This window comes from Grammomys surdaster, unplaced genomic scaffold (assembly GCF_004785775.1).
Source record: "Grammomys surdaster isolate TR1022 unplaced genomic scaffold, NIH_TR_1.0 231, whole genome shotgun sequence".
Lineage (NCBI taxonomy): Eukaryota > Metazoa > Chordata > Mammalia > Rodentia > Muridae > Grammomys > Grammomys surdaster.
The window spans coordinates 1,837,645-1,857,747 of NW_021604676.1; the positions used below are offsets into that span (position 1 = coordinate 1,837,645).

At 42.5% G+C, this 20,103-nt stretch overlaps 1 protein-coding gene across 3 annotated transcripts in view; it reads left to right on the forward strand.

Moving 5' to 3' along the window:
* The window catches only part of Fam214a (family with sequence similarity 214 member A), a 73,790-nt gene that overhangs the window by 34,320 nt on the left and 19,367 nt on the right, over nt 1-20,103 (forward strand). For all 3 annotated transcript variants that reach the window (XR_003712203.1, XM_028773603.1, XM_028773602.1), the window contains 4 exons: nt 14,462-14,646; nt 15,784-15,986; nt 16,247-16,372; nt 17,921-19,724. Coding sequence is in view for 2 of the 3 variants with exons in the window: in XM_028773603.1 (XP_028629436.1) it covers nt 14,462-14,646; nt 15,784-15,986; nt 16,247-16,372; nt 17,921-19,724 (2,318 nt within the window). In the remaining variant the exon portion in view is untranslated. The remainder of the gene's footprint in view (nt 1-14,461; nt 14,647-15,783; nt 15,987-16,246; nt 16,373-17,920; nt 19,725-20,103) is intronic.

Below are 20,103 nucleotides of genomic sequence, written 5' to 3' on the forward strand. Positions count from 1 at the left end.
TATATGTATATGTATATGTATATGTATATGTATATGTATATGTATATTGCACAGCAGTCTTAGATGCAAAATATAAATATCTAAGTTCAAACAATAGAAATAGGTGATGTAGGCTTGACCAGAGGTGGATTTTATGGATTCTTTGTAAGTTTCTCATCATCACCTCAATCTCCTTCACCTCCCATCCCTTTCGATGACCCTCTGCCCTTGCAATCTACCCCCAAAAGAAATAAAAAAGCAACAGAAATTTAGCAAAACAAAGCATAGGAAACATCCCACTGTGGAAACTTTAGTGTGACACAGTGTGTCCCACAGTGTATCTTTTTGACCACACTTCTTTTCTTGCAAATGTTCATTGCCATGAGTCTGGTTCAAGGCCTTTGGTTTCTGCCACACTATCAATGCTGGATCCTTATGAGGATTTCTCTCCGTTATCCTTTTGTTCCCCTGTGTCATGGAGATCATGAAAGTTTGGATCTGTAAGACCTGCCTTTTCCACACACTCCCAGCAATTCATAGATGAGGTAGATTTTTAGGGCGGACCAACTCGAAGCCCTAGATCTAGGCCTTGGTCGGTCAGATCTAGCTGAGTTGGTCAGCCTGCCAGCTCTCCCACACCTACACCACCAGGAGAGCACTCCAGCATTGTCCCAGATAGCTTGAATAGTGCTACAGCTGACTAAGGGCAGGGACAACTCACTTGTACCTGTGCCTCCAGAGGCAGCTCTGATCTGCTGCTCGATGAAGTGCAGGGCCTGCTGTCCTGAGTGCTGCAGCCTCAGAAGGTCTGGGCCAGCTCTCTAGCTCTCACACCCTTGAGCTGGCCACCCTTGCCTTCACCATCAGGGCCAGCTCCACTGCGTTTCCCAGGCAAGATGTAGGGCCTGCAGCAGTGGATGTTTTGTTCTGGTTTGTTGTTGGTTTGGTTTGATTTTTGTTCTTGTTTAATGTGGTGCCTCATTTAAATCTACATTTCAGATGAATGAATAACTTTCGAGTACCTTGTACCTAAGCTTAAATGTACCTAGTATCTTGTACCTAAGCTTAAATGTAATTATGAAAGTTGTATTTTTATTTGCCAGATTGAGCAACCATAATTAGAATTTCATATAAAGTAAATGGCCTCTCCATTATTCTGTCTCATTGCCCCCAAGTTTAGAATGTTACTTTGTTTTTCTAAACAATGAAGTAAAGTAACTATTCAATTATTACATGCATTATAGAAATGAAGAATGATGGTTTATACTTTTCTTTTCAACTTCCTCCACTGGATTTGTCTCAGAAGCTTCCTGATATTCATGTCTGAACTACATTTAGCAGTGTAGATGGTTAATATTTTAATTTTTTAAATGAGGTTATAAGGTAAAACTTGTTTCCTTGTTTTTAAATGCTAATGAAATATTTATGTAAAATTACTGACATTTGTAACAAATATATTTAGGATTAACCCAGTACAAAGTCCTTAAGACTTTCATACTAAAGTTGGAGCAGCTGTTAAGACAGAAGATTATGAGTGAGGTCCGCATGCAGGTCTGTAGGGGCGATGTTGATGGGAGAGCCAAGTACTGAAATGAGACCAAGATGTGCTGGCTAGACACATTTTCTGTGTATTTTTGGGAAGATTACATAACCTGTCTAGACTTCCTCTTATACTTCTTTAATGCTATACCAGGGAGAATTCATAAAAAAATTTAAAAAGGAGTTTGGCTTGGTCTTAGAAACTGTATTATTTTATTTCGGCTACTATAACAAAATGCATTAAGCTAAGTAATTTATAATCAAGAGAAAATTATTGCTTACAGTTCTGGAGGCTGGGAAGTCCAAAGATCTAGGCACTGGAAGATTTATTGTTTGTAAAGGGCTCACCTTTGCATCAGACATGCCTTCCTGTTACATCTTCAAGTAAAGGGACACACAGGCTCCCTTGGATACCTTCCAGAGGTCCACCTCTGACTGCTATCACATCGGGAACTACATATCAATAAAGGATTTCAGAGGGATGCAAGCATTCTGACCATATTAGGAAATCTGCCATATATTTCGGAAAGCCCCACATAACTTTCACTAACCTCAAGGTAACATCAGAGGAAGGATGGAAGGTCTTAAATGTTTTGTAAGAAATTGCATTCTCAGCACTTAAAAGAGAGTTGAGATTTGAGCCCATTCAAGGTGGCATCCAGGCTCTCACAACTGCCTAAGGATAAAAATTGATATGGCTAGCATAAATTATTTTTAATTACAGTGTAGAAAAATGACTTAGTAAGACATCTTCATTCACATAGCCCTCATATAATTATAAAGCCAAGGATTTTAACATTTTAATTTGTTTTAATTGAAATAGAATTGTATCATTTCTCCACTCTTCTCCAGTTCTTCCCAGCCACTTTCCCTGGAACCCCTCATATGTTCCCCCTTCTTAATTTGATAGCCTCATTTGCTTTGGTTATTATTATTGGGGTGTGCATGCACAAGTGTGTAGAAACACAGCCTGCTGAGTCTGTTTTTGGTTTTTGTATGTGTGTATATGGTCTCAAGGCTGATCATTTTGTATTGTACAACCAGTCAAGGGGGCTCATCCTTAGGAAAGGCAAATTCCTGCCTTCCAGCAGTTCTTAAATATCTATGGGTGGGATCCAGTAACACTCCCCCCAACATTAAAATGTCTACTGATACTGCCATTCACTATTTCTAGGAGAGACTGTTTCACAGCCAACCTCTTGGTACGATGGCTCTTTGATGTTCTCTGAGCCATAGACGCAGAAGCTGTGATAGAGATGTGTATGTTGGGGCTGGGCTCCCCACAATCTGTTGATTTCTGCATTGCATCCAGTTTTAGTTTTCCATAATGGGTTCCACTTAGTATAAGGGGAGGCTTCTTTGATGAGGGATGGTAGTAGCTACACTTACCCATGAAAGATGGCTCATACACAAAGAGGGTTCTATGGGTCATGCGTCTAGAACTAGGCTTGTGGATTTGCAGATGGTGAAGGGCCAGAAAAGGTGGCCCTTTAGCAGTTTTAATGCAAATAAAGTTACAGAACCAATACACTCTAAAGTCACTGTGATATGTTACAGTTATAAAGTTACTGTTCAAATTGTGAGCATAGAGGTTGGTCTAGTTTCAGGGAGAAGTCTTTCAGTGTTGAAAGTGTTTGTGATTTGCACATGAAACAAATGTAGAACCTGTGTTTTAAGTTCCTCTGTCCACCAAGCTTTTGGAATCATGAAGTTTGAGCAGTCCATCTGTAAATGTTAATCACAGTGAGTGTGCCTGGCGTTGAAAGTGTGAAGCAGCAGTTTATGACACTTAGAAGGCTCAACATAGATTTGTGCTATGTTATTTTTCTTTGGACGATAAATTATATTAACTTCAAGAGAAAGACCCTGTCAGTTCTCCAGGATGTCAAGCACTCTAGTTTGTGTGTTATTAATCTATACAGGTTTGTAACTACAGCTGACGAAGATGTTGTATGCAATAAAGACGGTGCTTTTGTTAGGACAAAACTCTCTGTGGCTCCTAGTTTAGTTGTCACTTTCTCCTCATTGCTTGGTTTAAGGTTCCATTAAGAGCAGGGACTCTGGCAGAGGCAGGGGATCTCTGAGTTTGAGGCCAGCCTTGTCTATAGATTGAGTTCTAGGACAACCAGGGCTACACAAACCCTGTCTTGAAAAACAATCGGACTCTTGGGGGCTGGAGAGATAGCCCAGTGGTTAAGAGCACTTTATACTTTTCAGGAGACCCAATCATTATTTCTAATCATTATTATAGACTATAACGACTATAACTAGTTGAATGGTTAACTATTTAAATTACCAGAAAGTCAAGATAACCGTCTTAGTTGGTTTTGTACTATTATGACAAGATCCCAGACTTCATAATTTAAAAAAAATCATTACATTTATGTGTGTGAGTTCATATGAATGTATATGTAGATGCATGGAAACCCATACCACAGAACATATATGTAAGTCACAGGACAACTGTGTGAATCAGTTATCTTTCCACCGTGAGGATCCCAAGCAAACAGAATATTAGGCTTGCCAGCTAGTACCTGTAGCTACTGAATCATCTCACCAACCATCAGAATTCTTAACTTTGAAAGAACACACATTTCATCTGGCAAAGGGGATCACAGCTTAGTTTCAGCTATGTAAAAGCCTGAGGCAAGAGAATTGTAAGCTACAGGCTGGCCTGGGCAACATAAACACGATGACAAGAGCCTGTTGGGGTAGACGGGACAGATTTACTTCCTGCAGGTCTGTGACTGGAAGTTGAATGTTGAGGAGCTACTGTAATCTAGCAAGAACCTTTGCTCCCAGTGTGCGTACGGGATAGCAAGTGCCCATATGGATTTGGAGTCCAAAAGACAACCTGGGATGTCCAGGCTTGTCAGCTGCTGTCTCCCCCTACCCCCTTTGTGGGGACAAGCTCTTTCAGAAAGTCTAGAACTTACCAAGTCGACTAGCCAGCAAGTCCCAGATAGCCATCCATCTCTGTCTTCCTGACACTAAAATTCCAAACACATAACACCACAATGGGTTTTTCTTTTCTTTTCTTTTTTAAAAGTGTGTGTGTGTGTGTGTGTGTGTGTGTGTGTGTGCATTCATGTACCCTGCATGTATGTTTGTGTACCATGTGCGTGCCTGGTGCCTACAGAAGTTAGAAGAGGGCATAAGATCCCTGGAACTAGGACTATATATAGATTGTTGTGAGCCAACCTGTCGGTGTGGAGAATTGAGCCTGGGTCCTCTAAATGAGCATCTAGTGCTTATAACCACTGAGCCATATCTCCCAATGAACATTTTTTAAAATATGTTTTTATTTTTTATATTATGTGTACATGTTTTGTGTGTTTGTGCACATGAGTGCAATGTCCACAGAGACCAGAAGGGGACATCAGATCTCCCAGAGCTGGACTTATAGGCAGTTGTGAGGTTTCTACCAATCATAAATCCTCTTGAAAGGCAGTGCATGTTCTTAATCACTAAGGAATCTTTCTTTCTATCCTTCTTTTAAAACAAACCAACCAACCTGCATGTTTTCTGGGGCTTGAACTCAGACCATTATGCTTGCATGGCAAGTCCTTGACCTCCTGAGCCGCCTCCTGCCCACCGTGCTACACCAAGGACGGAGTCAGATGCTGTGTGGCTCCTCATCTTGTCTTCTGTCATACACCTTATAAGTCTGTGATATGGACAGTGGGGTTATTTTTCCTTCATTGTAGGGGCTGGAGAGATGGCTCAGCAGGTAATGGCACTAGCTGCTCTTCTAGAGGTCCTGCGTTTAATTCCCAGCAACCACATAGTGCCTTGCAACCATCTGATGTCCTCTTCTAACATGCAAGTGTACATGCAGATAAAGCCCTCATATACATAAATAAATAACTAAATAAAATTTATTGTAAATCTAGGCATGGTGGCAACAGAAATTATCCCAGTCCTTGGTAGGTTGAGGTAGTTGGATTGCCATGAGCTCACCTGAGCCATTGTAAATTCTAGTTATCCTGAGCTACATACTGAGACTGTGTCTCAAAAAAAAAAAATGAAATAAAGGGAAAAAAACTGATTTAAAAATGAGAATAGAGGGCTGGAGAGATGACTCAGTGGTTAAGAGCACTGGATGCTCTTCCAAAGGTCCTGAGTTCAATTCCCAGCAACCATGTGGTGGCTCACAACCATCTGTGATGGGATCCGATGCCCTCTTCTAGTGTGTCTGAAGACAGCTACAGTGTATTCATATATATAAAATAAATCTTAAAAAAAAAATGAGAATAGTGACAACAAGATGGCTAGGAGGCCAGGGCATGTAGTTTCAAGCCTGACAAGCTGAGTTCAGTTTTGTGGTGGGGCATTATCTCCTGAAAGCTGTCCTTTGGCCTTCATACTGCGTGGAATACATATTCTTACATATTCACATACAATGTAAAAATGTAAAAACAACAAGCAAAAAAAAAAAAAAAAAAAACAATCCAACCCAACCAACCAAATAACCAACCAATCTAAAAGTAAATTATTTACATTTACCTGTACTTCTAAGGTTTCCACACTATTTGAGTGGATCCAGGTAATACAGTTTTCTTCTTCCAGGAGGGCTTGCTATGAACATCTCTGGTCATACATTCTGCAGGTGAATTGTCTCAGGAAGGCTTGCTTGAACATCTCTGGTCATACATGTCTTCTACAGGTGAATTGTCTCTGGTTTGCTGTGTATATTTTGTTTTGTATTTTGGAGATAAAACCTGACCTCCCTTCTCATAACTTTTTCCCTCATTCGTGGGGACTGCTGACCTCTGCTTCTTCCTGTGCCTCAGCATGGAAATCTGTCCCTATCTATTTCCCTGTCAGAGATGCCCATCCTATGTTTGGTTTGTAGTGTGAGAGTAACCCATATCAGTCTTCTGCTGCCTTGGATAGAAACTGCCCAGAGGCTGTCAGAGTTCCCTGAAGGGAAAGGTTTCCCTTCAGCATGTCCCCTGGAGAGAAAACAAGGCCTGTGGGAAAGTCCTACTTTCCCCCAAGGACAGATGAGATCTTTCTCTCATAACATTTATCATTCCTCCATTAGAAATAAAGAAATTAAGTAACATGTCTGAACTTGCCTAAAATTGAACTCTCTGGATCTTACTGCCCCTTTGTGTAAAACTGCATTCTCCAGTGGATCTTTTAATTACAGTTGAAAAGCAAATATTCATTAAAGGACAATTTTTTGACCAAGACAGGAGGATTTCTTAGAGTCAAACTGCCAAAGTGGGCTATATAGCAAGTTCAAGCCAACCTAGAGTACAGACTAAGACCTTGTCCACCCACCCAGAGCAAAAAGGGAAGAAACATTGTTTACAAAGTTCTTTGCATGAATTTGACTTCTCATTGGCTTTCAGTTTTGTTAACTATACTCTAACCTCATTTCTGTTTTTATTTTATGTGTGTTTTGTCTGCGTATCTGTCTGTGCACAACCTACATTCTATGTCCTCAGAGTTCATCAGACTCCTGTAATTACAATTATAGATGGTTGTGCGCCACTGTGTCAGTGCTGGGAATTGAACTTGGGTCCTTTGAAAGAGCAGTCAGTGCTCTTGAGTACTCAGCCTGCTCTACAACTCCCCAACTTCTTTTTTCTTTCTTTTTTTTTTTTTTGGTTTTTCGAGACAGGGTTTCTCTGTGTAGCCCTGGCTGTCTGTCCTGGAACTCACACTGTAGACCAGGCTGGCCTCGAACTCAGAAATCCGCCTGCCTCTGCCTCTCAAGTGCTGGGATTGAAGGGGTGCGCCACCACTGCCCGGTGCCAACTTCATTTTTTTTTTTTTTAATTTTTTTATTGGATGTTTTATTTACATTTCATATGTTGTCCCCTTACCCCATCCCCCACCCACCCAGGAACCCCCAATCCCCTCACTCCTCCTCCTTCTTCTTTGTGGATGTAACCTCTATCTACCCCCCCACTCCCACCTCCCCACCCTCAAAACTCCCACCCCCTGGGGCGTCCAGCCTTCATGAGGTCAGGGATCTCATCTTCCACCTGTGCCCAGCAGGGCCCTCCACTCTTATATATTCAGCTAAAGCCCTGGATCCCTCCATAAGTGCTCCCAGGCTGGTGGTTTAGACCCTGGGAGCTGTGGTTGGTTGGTATTGTTGCTCTCCTCATGGGGCCACAAATCCTTTCAGCTCCTTCAGTCTTCACTCTAACTCCTCCATTGAGAACCCCATGATCACTTCAATGGCTAGTTGTGAGCATCTGCCTCTGAATATGTCAGACTCTTGAAGACCTCTGAGGAGACATCCATATCAGGCTCTTATCAGCATGCACTTCCTGACTTCCACATCAGCATCTACCTTTGGTGACTGCACATGGGATGGATACTCAGGTGGAAAGGTCTTCAGACGGCCCCTCCTTCAGTTTTTGTCCCTCGCTTTGTCTCCATATTTGCTCCCTTGAGTATTTTGTTGCTCCTTCTAAGAAGGACCGAATCACCCCCACTTGGTCTTCATTCTTTATGGACTTCATGTGGCCTGTGAGCCAACTTCATTTTTTAAGGAAGATGCCTCATAATATCTCTTTATCCAGACAAATACATCAGAAAGCAAATACTCATGAAAACAATAGTTTAATTCACTTTCTAGTTCTTTGTGCTGAAAAGTCACTAAGAAAATTATTCTGACTATCTGAGCTAGTACAGTCAGTAGTGTGTTTTATTGGTTTTTGTTTTTTGTTTTTAATTTTTTTATTGGATGTTTTATTTACATTTCATATGTTGTCCCCTTACCCCATCCTCCACCCACCCAGGAACCCCCAATCCCCTCACCCCTCCTCCTTCTCTGTGGATGTAACCTCTATCTACCCCCCCACTCCCACCTCCCCACCCTCAAAATTCCCACCCCCTGGGGCGTCCAGCCTTCATGAGGTCAAGGTTCTCTTCTTCCACCTATGCCCAGCAGGGCCCTCCACTCTTACATATTCAGCTAAAGCCCTGGATCCCTCCCTAAGTGCTCCCAGGCTGGTGGCTTAGACCCTGGGAGTTTTGGTTGGTTGGTATTGTTGCTCTCCTCATGGTGCCGCAAATCCTTTCAGCTCCTTCAGTCTTCACTCTAACTCCTCCATTGAGAACCCCATGATCAGTTCAATGGCTAGTTGTGAGCATCTGCCTCTGAATATGTCAGACTCCTCTGAGGAGACATCTATATCAGGCTCTTATCAGCATGCACTTCCTGACTTCCACATCAGCATCTACCTTTGGTAACTGCACATGGGATAGATACTCAGGTGGAGTGGTCTTCAGACGGCCCCTCCTTCAGTTTCTGTCCCTCACTTTGTCTCCATATTTGCTCCCTTGAGTATTTTGTTGCTCCTTCTAAGAAGGACCGAATCACCCCCACTTGGTCTTCCTTCTTTATGAGCTTCATGTGGCCTGTGAGTTGCATCTTGGGCATTTCAAGGTTCTGGGCTAATATCCAATAATCAGTGAGTGAATACCATGTGTGTTCTTTTGTGATTGGCTTACCTCACTCAGGATGATAATTTCTAGTTCCATCCATTTACCTAGGAACCTCTCGAATTCATTGTTTTTAATAGCTGAGTAATACTCCATTGTGTAAATATAATTGGACATATCATTACCTGAGGATCCAGCTATACCACTCCTAGGCATATACCCAGAAGACGCTCGAACATATAACAAGGACATATGCTCAACTATGTTCATAGCAGCCTTATTTATAATAGCCAGGAGCTGGAAAGAACCCAGATGTCCTTCAACTGAGGAATGGATTCAAAAAATGTGGTATATTTACAGTAGTGTGTTTTAAAGTAAGTGCCTATTGACTGTACTGGGTTTGTTATTTAATAGTTGACTGTTAACTAAAAACAAACCTAAGTTTCTACCATAGCAAGATGTGCCAAAAATCAAAGGACAAAGTCTTTTTCTTTCCTCAGAAGTTTCTGAGGTAAGAATTTTGATTACATTGGCCTGGGATGAGACTTGGTATTTGAACATCTCAGTAACATGACTGGGGCCCTGGATCTGACTCACAGCACTGGGGAAAGGGTCAGCTCAGCTTGCCCAGTACTGGAGCTTACGTCTTTGTGTGCTTTGAGGTTCTACCAACTGTCACATTGTAATAATCCAGGTTTAAAATGCATTATAATGTAGGCATCTTATTTAACCCTTTGTGCATACAGTTAGCCTTTAGAGTATCATTTATCTGAAGCCACAGGAGAGGAACAGTGAGATGTCTCAACGGGTACAGGCACTTGCCAGATGAGCCTGAGTTTGATCCCCAAAATCCACAAAAACACAGTAGAGGGGGAGACTTGACTCCAGAGAATGCCCTCAGATCTTACATACGTGGTGTGGCACACACAGTGTACACTCAGACACATGCAACACACACACACACCAAAACCAGATGAAATTGAATAAAAATAATGCACTCAGCAGAACTAAAACAAAAAACTAAAAAGAAACAAGAGAACTGAATAAATTCTTTAAGACAAGGACCCATTGAAAGTTGTCCAGAGAGCTTTCAAGAACCTATACCATAAGTTGAGGTGGTCTCCTATGAGTCTTTTTTGTGTGAAATAAAAAATAAGTCAGAGTTGATGATTATAATGTATGTAAGCTTGGGCAAGTGACTTTAAAATTACTACTTCTCACCCACAAAGGGAAGTAGTGTCCAATGGTGTTTATTTTAAATTTAAATAGTTATGCGGTGTCACTTATGTGTACGGCAATATTCTAAAAAAAATTTTTTTTTACAAATAACTCTTGCAACTATAGTCTGCAAGATGTTCCAGTCTCAGTTTAGCCAAGTGGAAAGAGTGTTAGGGAGCTGGCTCTGAGGGTTAAGTACTTGGCCACAAATATATGGACCAGAGTTGAGAGCACATCACCCACATGAAAGCCCGGTAGGCCTGACAGCCACCTGCAGCTGCTCTCAAGAGGTAGAAACAGCAGAGCCCTCAGACGAGTTGTGCTTCCTCAATGGTGAGTTCCAGGGTCAGCCGGAGAGCCTACCTCAGAGAAAGTAGAGAGCAGTTGAGGAAGACACCCAGCATCAACCTCCATCCTCACATGCACCCTCTCACACATGTGAGCACTCACACACATGCAAAGATAAAGAGATTAGTGAGGGGAGCCAAGATAAAGGTGTTGTATTGGGTCTAGGGAGGTGGCTCCGTAGTTAGGAGCAGAGGACCAGAGTTCAGTTCCCAGCACCTATATTGGACCAGTCACAACTGCTCGTAATCCCAGCTCCAGTGGAGCCAGCTTCCTTTTCTGGCTCTGCAGGCACCAGCACTTAACCTTCACATTCCCACGTACAGCACACACATATGTGCTTAGCTTTAAAAACGAAGTCTTTAAGCTGCCCAGTGGTGGCGCACGCCTTTAATCCTAGCACTTGGGAGGCAGAGGCAGGGGGAACTCTGTGAGTTTGAAGACAGCCTGGTCTACAGAGTCAATTCCAGGATAGCCTATGCTGCAAAGAGAAACCGTGTCTCAAACCAAAAACAGACGAGTCTTAAAAACTAAAAAATAAAACAAAAATGAAGTCAATCCATGATGTTTATTATAGCTGTTTCTCATAATCGTATGTTGATACAGTTTTTTAAGGTTTATATATTTTTTTAAAAAAACTATTAATAGTATGTGTATATGTGCAGTGTGTATGAGAGGGTGTGTGTGCGTGTGTGTGTGTGTGTGTGTGTGTGATGTATAGAGGGAGGCTAGAGTGCAAGTGTGGTCGGTTGTTTCACTTTGTTCACATTTCGGTGGGTTTCAAGGATGCAGGGTTAAGATACTCACTGTGAGGAAACAGATGGTTCAGCATGCTTCAGAGCTGTCAAGACAGTGCTGGATTAGTTCATCTGCAGTGTTGATTGGTTTCATCAGCCTTTCCTTTCTCCTGGTCAGTGCCCCAAATTTTGGAGGTTGTCTGTCCATGGAAAAGGGTGACATGGACCCATGTGGATGTGGAAGGCATGACTCTAAGTTGCATGCCAGTGTCTGGCAACAGTCATTCACTGCGTCAGTGGCTTATGCAAACTGTGGGAAGAGAAGAAAGTCACTAAGAGGTCAATGTCGAGAACAGGTCAGAAAGAGGCCTTCCAAAGATGAGACAGGGCGTTCTCACAAACATGTGGGTATATGAAAAAGAGAGGAGAAAGCAGGCCTGATGCATTGGAGAGAGAATGGAGGACACGAGCTCTCTAGACAGGACTTTGTCTGAGATGGAGAGACTATGCAGGGAGCTGCAAAAGCTGAGCTGACCTGGGACTCAGGCAAAATCCACATCAGAGTCCATGCCACATTGTCCAGCTAGAGCAGCTGACTCTGTGACAGCTCAGGCCCAAGTGTCTATAAGTGGATTCCTTAGGAAGCCAACAACTGAAGAAGAGAGATAACCAAACCTTTGTACTCTGGGGATTTTAGTGGAATGAGTCTTCAATAAAACAGATCTCCACTAGGATGAGAGATGGAACTGCGTCGCTCAGCCTCTGTGCACTGTGTTTGCAGTCTGATGGGGAGCTGGGGCCAGGCTGGGGCTCTGGAGAGCCATGCTCATGAGACGCTGGACTGGAGCCCACTTCAACTAGAAAAGTAAGCAGCTTAGGCATAACAAAAGCTCTACACACTTGGGAAGATCCAGAAGTGAAGTAGGCCACCTCACCACTAAATGTGCAAGGACTGGCTGCTGACAGTTCCCAGGGCAGTGTCTGACGGCTTGTTTGGAGGTTGAGTTAGAATTTCTCAGGATTCTTTCAGCCCTGAGAGTCTATGCATCTCTGGTCTTCAGAAGCAGTGGAGCTGGGTCATGGCCAGCTGGCCCAGCATTTGGGAGGTAGAGGCGGGAAGACCAGAAGGTACAGCCTTGACTATATATAGTGACTTTGAGGCCAGTCCAGACTAAATGAGAACTCATCTTAAAAAAAGAAAAACAAATCTTAAAACAACACAAAAAGCTAACAAGAAAGAAAGGAGGAAAGAAAGAAAAGAAAAGAAAAAAAGAGAAGAAAGAAAGAAAGAGAGAAAGAAAGAAAGGAAAGAAAAGGAAGGGTAGAAGTAGCTCAGAGATAACCCTAGGAGAGATCACAGGATTCCTGAGAGATGCAGAGTAAGCAGACCCTCTGACTGCACCAGAACCTGCCATGCACACACATTGCTGCCTTTGTATCCTGGAAAAACCTCACATAGTTGGGCAGCACACAGCTCTGTGTAGAGGGATGGAGGAGGAATGTGCTTCCCAAGGCTTGCTGGTCTGCTACACATGCCATTTGACTTATTTCTATTGCTTGCCAAAGTAGTAGAAAGATTCCAGGGCACTCAAACCACAGAGTAAAGTGGAAAAGAGGCCAGGGGAAAACCTGGGAGATTGCTAAAAAGATAACTTATTTAAGATAATATTGTTTTATCCTCAGAGAGTATGGTCTCTGATATAAATATAAATTGTTCATTTGCGAGTTTATTCCAGTCTTAGTGAGTTCACTCAGCTGAATATTCAAGCATATTAGTTTTAAAGCATATTTATAAATATTTGTTTGTCTATTTAGAAAACAACTGGATCATCCAACAGAATGGGATTGATTAAATAGATCATGCTATAGTTCTAGCTAAATAAAAAAAATGAGAAGGAAAGTTGTCTACTAGTAAGTAAAAACACGTTTTTTAAAAAGATAGAATGTAAGGGGCTAACAAAATGGCTCAGCAAGTGCTTGCCAGCAAGCCTGATGGCCTGAGTTCAATCCTGAGACCTCACATAGTGAAAGAACAAATTTGCCCTCTGACCCCTCTATTTGCACTATGGCATATACTCATGTTCCATAGGTACCTATACACATGTACATGCACAAATAAAGTAATAAAATGTAACAAAAAGTATAAAGGTAGGAATGATCATATGTCCATAGGTTTATCTGTAACTACCCCTTGATTTATTATCTAATTTCATTCCCCAGGGAGAGTTAAGACCCTCTCTTTTCCAATCAGCTCATTATTATAATTTATAGTCCCATTTCCAGAAATAATTCTGTATCACAAAAATACCAAATGAATTAAAGCATTGTTAAATATACATTATTTTCATTTTTATTTAAGAAACACAAGTATGTAATAGGAGATTTTATGGTCATGGTGATCAACAGCATTATTATGATAGTTAAGGGCCTGGTTTCTGGAGCCAAACTGTATATCCAAATTGCAGATTGCCTGGCGTGTGCTAGCTTTGACTGCCTGTAAATGCGGCAGGAATCCTCATCCTGCAGTGCCGTGAGGCCTGAGCTCCTCTAGACTGAGTGCTTAGAACTAGTGATACTTGATGCCAGTAAAACACTGGCTTAAGTGTTAGCTGTTACCTTCCTGCCTCAGCCTCCTCAGTGCTGAGATTTAGGTCTCGGCTACACTCTCACTGTCATTGGTAGTGGAGGTTTGGGTTTTTGTTTTTTAGTTTTTGCTTTTTGAGAACAGGGTCTTGTATAACCAAAAGTAGCCTGGAGCTCACTGTGTAGCCTAGGCTGGCCTGAAGCTTACAGCAATCCTTGTCTTAGTCTTCTGAGGGCTGTGAGTATTGCCCCCGGCTGTTGAGCTCCTGTTGAGTACTTTAGGGTTAGAGGCTTATCTCAGTGACAGAGTAGATAGGAATGGTGCTACACAACTGCAATCTCAGCACCTAAGAGCCAGAGATAGGGAGGTTAGGAGTTCAAGACCAATCTCTACCACTCAGTGAACTCAAGGCCAGCCTGGGCTGTATGAAACCCTATCTCCAAACAATTAATTCCTTAAAAATTAATGATCCATGGATATAGTTCAGCTGTAGAGCACTTGTTGGCGTGGGAAAACACTGACCTAGTATATATGTAGCCCTGGGTTCAGTTCCATAATGATAGATAAACAAACAGCAACAGTGTAAAAAAATGTGAATAATCCAAGTGATGGAATTCTTAATACAATGAAGAAATTTTTTTTATGCCAGATGCCTTGGATGAGTATTTTGAATATGACGCAGAGGAGTTCTTGGTCTCTTTGGCCTTGCTGATAACTGAAGGACGAACCCCTGAGTGCTCTGTGAAAGGCCGTGCAGAGAGTTTCCACTGCCCTCCAGCGCAGTCTCGTTTCCCAGGAACGGCCAGACATGAATGCAGCGACAAGCTGGCCCAGGTGAGGACCAGACTCCATTGCTGTTGGGTTTGTCTTTTGTGTAAACTAGCTCAAATGTTTTCATCCCTGCTATTCTGTCACAGTGATTTTTGTGTTTGAGTAGTGGCTTGGAAGTGCACTGGGTAACTTCCCTAAGATGAGAGGTTGGAAGCCATTCTCGTGCTCCTCCCACACCACAGGAGACTTCACTGCTACCATCTTCTTTCCTTTAGCTGTGGCATCTTCCCTTGGTCCTTCCATTGTCTGTTCTTATTCAGTAGATAAATGACCTGCATTAAATATTTCTCCTGTATTTTTTCAATAGGAATAATTTTTATTAATATTTTAAAAGAAAATTGTTAAAACTTTTTTAATAATTAGCACATGATATAATTTCTAAAAATTATATATTTTCTCTAATATTTACACTTTCTTCCAGTTATTAAGTTCTTTTGTTGTTGGTGGTGGTTTTTTTAAGACTTATTTATTTTATATATGTGAGTACACTGTCACTGACTTCAGACACACCATGAGAGGGTATTAGATCCCATTGCAGATGGTTGTGAGCCACCAAGTGATTCCTTGGAATTGAACTCAGGACCTCTGGAAGAGAAATAGGTGCTCTTAGTCTCTGAGCCATCACTCCAGCCCCTGTTGCTTGTTTTTGTTTGTTTATTTGTTTGTTGTTGTTTTTTGAGACAGAGTTTCTATGTGTAGCCCTGGCTGTCCTATGTGTTCAAGGCTGACCTTGAACTCACAGAGATCTACCTGCCTCTGTCTCTCAAGTAGTGGGTGGTACTCCTATGCACCACCACTGACTACCCAGTGATTTACCATGCCAGCAAGTACTCCACAACTGAGCTGCCTATTTTTTAAAATTCTATTTAATATAGATGAGTATTTTGCTTACATGTATGTCTGAGTGCCAGGTGCCACGGAAGCCAGAAGAGAGCATCAGATCCTCTGAAGCTAGATTTACAGATGATTGTGAGCCACGATGTGGGTGCTGGGAATAGAAGAGTCAGCCAAGCCTGAGCAAGTGCTACCGTATATGCTGTGTTTCTTATGCAGACATCTACAATTATAGTTTTGAAATTTAAATACAAAATTATGGCAGTTATTGAGAATATTCATTTGTTTATCTTCCTTTTCTCCTAGTGTCGCCAAGCCAGACGAACCAGATCTGAAGTCACACTGTTGTGGAAAAATAGTCTTCCAATCATGGTGGAAGTGATGCTTCTGCCGGATTGCTGCTACAGTGACGAGGGGCCTAGCACAGAGGGGACAGATCTGAATGACCCTGCCATTAAGCAAGATGCACTGCTACTGGAGAGGTGGATCTTGGAGCCAGTTCCCCGACAGTGAGTTGTTCAGCTTGCTCTCCAGTTTTCCCTGACCTCCTCCACCTTACCCTGCCACTGCATCACGTCTCAGAATCCTCCTTTGTATGTGGTAAAGTTGAGATACTTAATACATTGGTTCACTACGTAATTATGACACCGAGTGACATTAGGAAGTGCATGTAGATACTCTTAGAGTACGTATCCCAAGAGGCGCCTGTTCCCATTTTTCCTCTTCCAAAAGCAGTCTCTCAGTCTCTCAGCTGTGTTCCTTCCTGTAGGAATGGCGATCGCTTCATTGAAGAGAAGGCACTTTTGCTGGCTGTCAGATCGTTTGTGTTTTTTTCTCAGTTAAGTGCGTGGCTGAGTGTTTCTCATGGTGCTATTCCACGAAACATTCTTTACAGGTATGTATGTCCGGAGGGAAAGGGTCAGTGTATAATCACAGTTTACTGGATGTTTGTTTAACCTGTCAAAAGCATACTTACTTCATTAATAAATGAAAATCAATATACATTGATGAGGTTTTTCTCAAAACAAGTTAAGAGAGTATATATTATATGGATAATCTTATTGAGCTATATCTTGTTAAGATGGCTTGGTGGGTTAAATTTGGTGGATAAAAATGTTTAAAGAACATTCAGGTTTACCTTAGGAAGCTAAGCTGGACCTAATGCCACGGTAAAGTGGAAACTGAGGTCACCTGGGTTTGTGACTTCCTTTGATGATCTGGAGTTTTCTATCTCAAACATATAAACATTGCTGGATGTAATGCTGTGTGCTCACTCCAGGTCAAGGTCAGCATCAGCAGTAGAGGAGTGTGCTGGGGTAGGAGGATTGCTGGAACAGTGAGTTTGAACATGAGCAAGATAGCAAATGCCTGTCTTAGAAAGAAAAGAAAAAACAAAAAGAGAGAAAGAAAAGCATATGCATATTTGTGTATATGACTTTGTGTGTGTGTGTGTGTGTGTATGTGCGCGCGTGCGCATAAAGAAACATGCAGGCTGCCAAGCAACTGATTTTTTCTTTATGCAGGTGAAGTAGTCTTCAGACTATCTTTGCTCAATGAGCAGAATCCACTTATTTAATAGTAAACACAAAGTCCTCCTTTGTGTTTTTCCTTTGGTTTTTGTTTATTTTTTTGTTTGGTTGGGTTTGTTGTTTTGGAGGGGGGAATCATTTTTTGCTTTTTGTTTTTTTGTTTGTGTGTGTGTGTGTGGTTTTCTTTGGTTTGGTTTGGTTTTGGCTTTTTTGAGGCAGGGTTTCACTGTATATCCTGGCTGTCCTGGAACTAACTCTGTAAACCAGAATGGCCTCAAACTCACAAAGATCTATCTGCCTCTGCCTCCTGAGTGCTGGGATTAAAGGCATGTCCTGCTACTTCCTGGTACTTTTGTTTCTCTATTTTTGGCAAACATGATTAAATCATAATATTCTTGAGCTTTTGGTGTTTTAAGTCTGTAGGTCCTTCCTGTAATCTTACAGAAGGCTAAAAGTAGGAGGATCTTTGCAAGTTTGAAACCAACTTGTGCTACATAGTAAATTCTAGGACATCCAAGGCCACATAATGAAACTCTTATCTTTTTGTTTGTTTGTTTTTGGTTTTTTTGGGGGGAGGAGGGCAGAACATAGCCCTGGTTGTCCTGGAACTTGCTCTATAGACCAGGGTAACTTCGAACTCAGGGATCTGCCTGTCTCTGCCTGCCAAGGGCTAGGATCAAAAGTGTGCTCCACCACCACCTGGCTATAAAATTTGGTCTTAAAGACTAAGATAACAGAAAACAGTCCAATCGGCTGTGCCATGTATGTTGGTTTTAGCGGTGACGTACAAGGTAGGGTGGCTGAAAGTGGACCTTGGGGGGAGTTAATGCAGAGATAAAACTGCTTTGTATCCTTAAAGTGACTCAGGGCGATGGAGGGGCAGCTTGTGACTGATCTGTGTTGTTTGGCTCTAGAATCAGTGCTGCTGATGTCGACCTGCAGTGGAACTTTTCACAGACTCCAACTGAGCATGTGTTTCCTGTTCCCAATGTCTCTCACAATGTGGCCTTGAAAGTCAGCGTACAGTCCTTACCTAGACAAGCTCACTATCCGGTTTTGACCTGTAGTATTCACACTAACATTGGTCTGTATGAGAAGAGAATTCAAGAACAGGAGCTTAGAGCCTGTCCGCACCGTGGCCCTGGTGAAGTAGAATACCGTTGTCCTAGCAGCTCACAGAATCTATGCAGCAAGCACACATGGACCATGGCATCTGTGAGTGCCCTGCATGTCAGAAGTGGCACGCCTCTCGAGTACACTGCAGCCATTAGAAATGTCAGGCTCTGCCCAGGCACGGGTAGCAAGTCTGACCACGGGGCACCTCAAGCCAGTGTCCTGGCCTTCAGTGGCACCGGAGAAGTGAGGTCACAGGAGGCATCAGTGAGAACTTTCAAATCACTCTCTGTGATCGATTCCAGTGTCTCCAGCTGTCAAAGCTCCCGGCAGCCGGTAGGGGAGCCTAACCCTTTAATTGATTCCCTGATTCAGGACCGACAAGAAGTCATTGCCAGGATTGCTCAGCACCTGATTCACTGTGACCCCAGCTCCTCTCGCATGTCTGAACTCCCCTTTCACACCCAGGAGTCCACTTCACTTAGCCCAAAGCTTCACCCAGTTTCACAGGAAAGTGGGTGTGTGAGAAGATGCAAAGAAGCATTCTCTGTCTCTTTTGGGAGTCCAGAGTTTGGCTCCCCAGGAGACAGCCGGGAAGGGAAAGTGAGAGAGAAGTCGGAAGCCAGGCCAGGAGAAACCTGCGCCCCTCACAGTCTGTACCCTCGCCAGCCTGCTGGGGAGGCGAAGCCCCTGATCGACTCTTTGCTCCAGGAGCGGCAGGATGTCATAGCCAGGATCGCACAGCACTTAGAGCACATCGGCCCCACAGCTCACATTCCCCGGCCTGCATTCAGCAAGCACGACTCCAATTCCATTCCTTCTAAAGTGTTCAGGAGTTCATTTGATGACAAAACCTTTTTGAAGAAGGACAGAGAGAATGTCTCTGTTTCTGCTTCTCATACAGAAGTGTCCTTATTGGGAGACAGAGGTGATGGGAAAAGCCTCAAACCTAGCAAATGCGTCCGATCTTTCAAATACAGTCCTCAAGGAAAGCCTCTGAAACCTGAAGAAAGAACTCAGCATCAGAACCATCCTGATGACATCACCCACACTGCCAGGCGAGAGTTGCTGAACAAGGCTACTGGCTGCTCTAACACGTCTCTCTGCAGTGAAAGCGACTTGGGTTTGATTAGCAGATTGGAAAGTACATCTTGCAAATTACAACTTAAGGAGCAAGAAATGAGCCATGAAACTGAGAAACAGTGTTTGCAGTGCAACAGTATTGACAAACAGATTTGCACAAATAAATGTACGGAGAAAATAAAAGACGAGAATATCCCAAGATCTCTCGGTCATCTCCAGTGTCATGATTCAGAAGGTATTGACTCAAAAATAAAAGTGACTATGTTGGAAATGCCTGACTGTTTGAACAAATACAAAACTAATTGTTCAAATAAAGACTCCAAAAGATCAAAGACATGTGGGCAAAGCATTCAGCTTGGCACAGAAAATGATCTCAGTGAAGATGTTGAAGGTTCCAAAAGCACAATATCAGACCAATTAAAAACTGAGCAGGAGGGAAAAAAAGATTCAGTTGCTGGAAAACCTCAAAATGTAAAGCACTGTTTGTCTACAAGCGAAAGACTGAAAAATGCAGACATGTTGGTAGGTAACATGTAATATTTCAAATATGTGGTTTGAATTTGACTCACTGGAGATATGGTTATGAAGGCCCAAGGGTGCCTGTTATCTGTAGAGTACCCAGTGTAGTGTGATAAGACTTCTACAGAACTATTAATATTTTTGCCAATAACCTACCCTCTTGAAAGTCAACACAAGGTAAGAGAGGAAATAGATCATGGGTCACATGGTTTAAAATTCAGTGTGTGGTCCCTTCTTTAAAAGCTATGATTACAGCAGCAAAAATTTTAAGGCTCTGTGAGGGCTGTCATTTCAACCTCTCAACAACAGTCTAAAAGCTATGTGACCTTTTTCTCCTCTCTCTCTCTCTCTCTCTCTCTCTCTCTCTCTCTCTCTCTCTCTC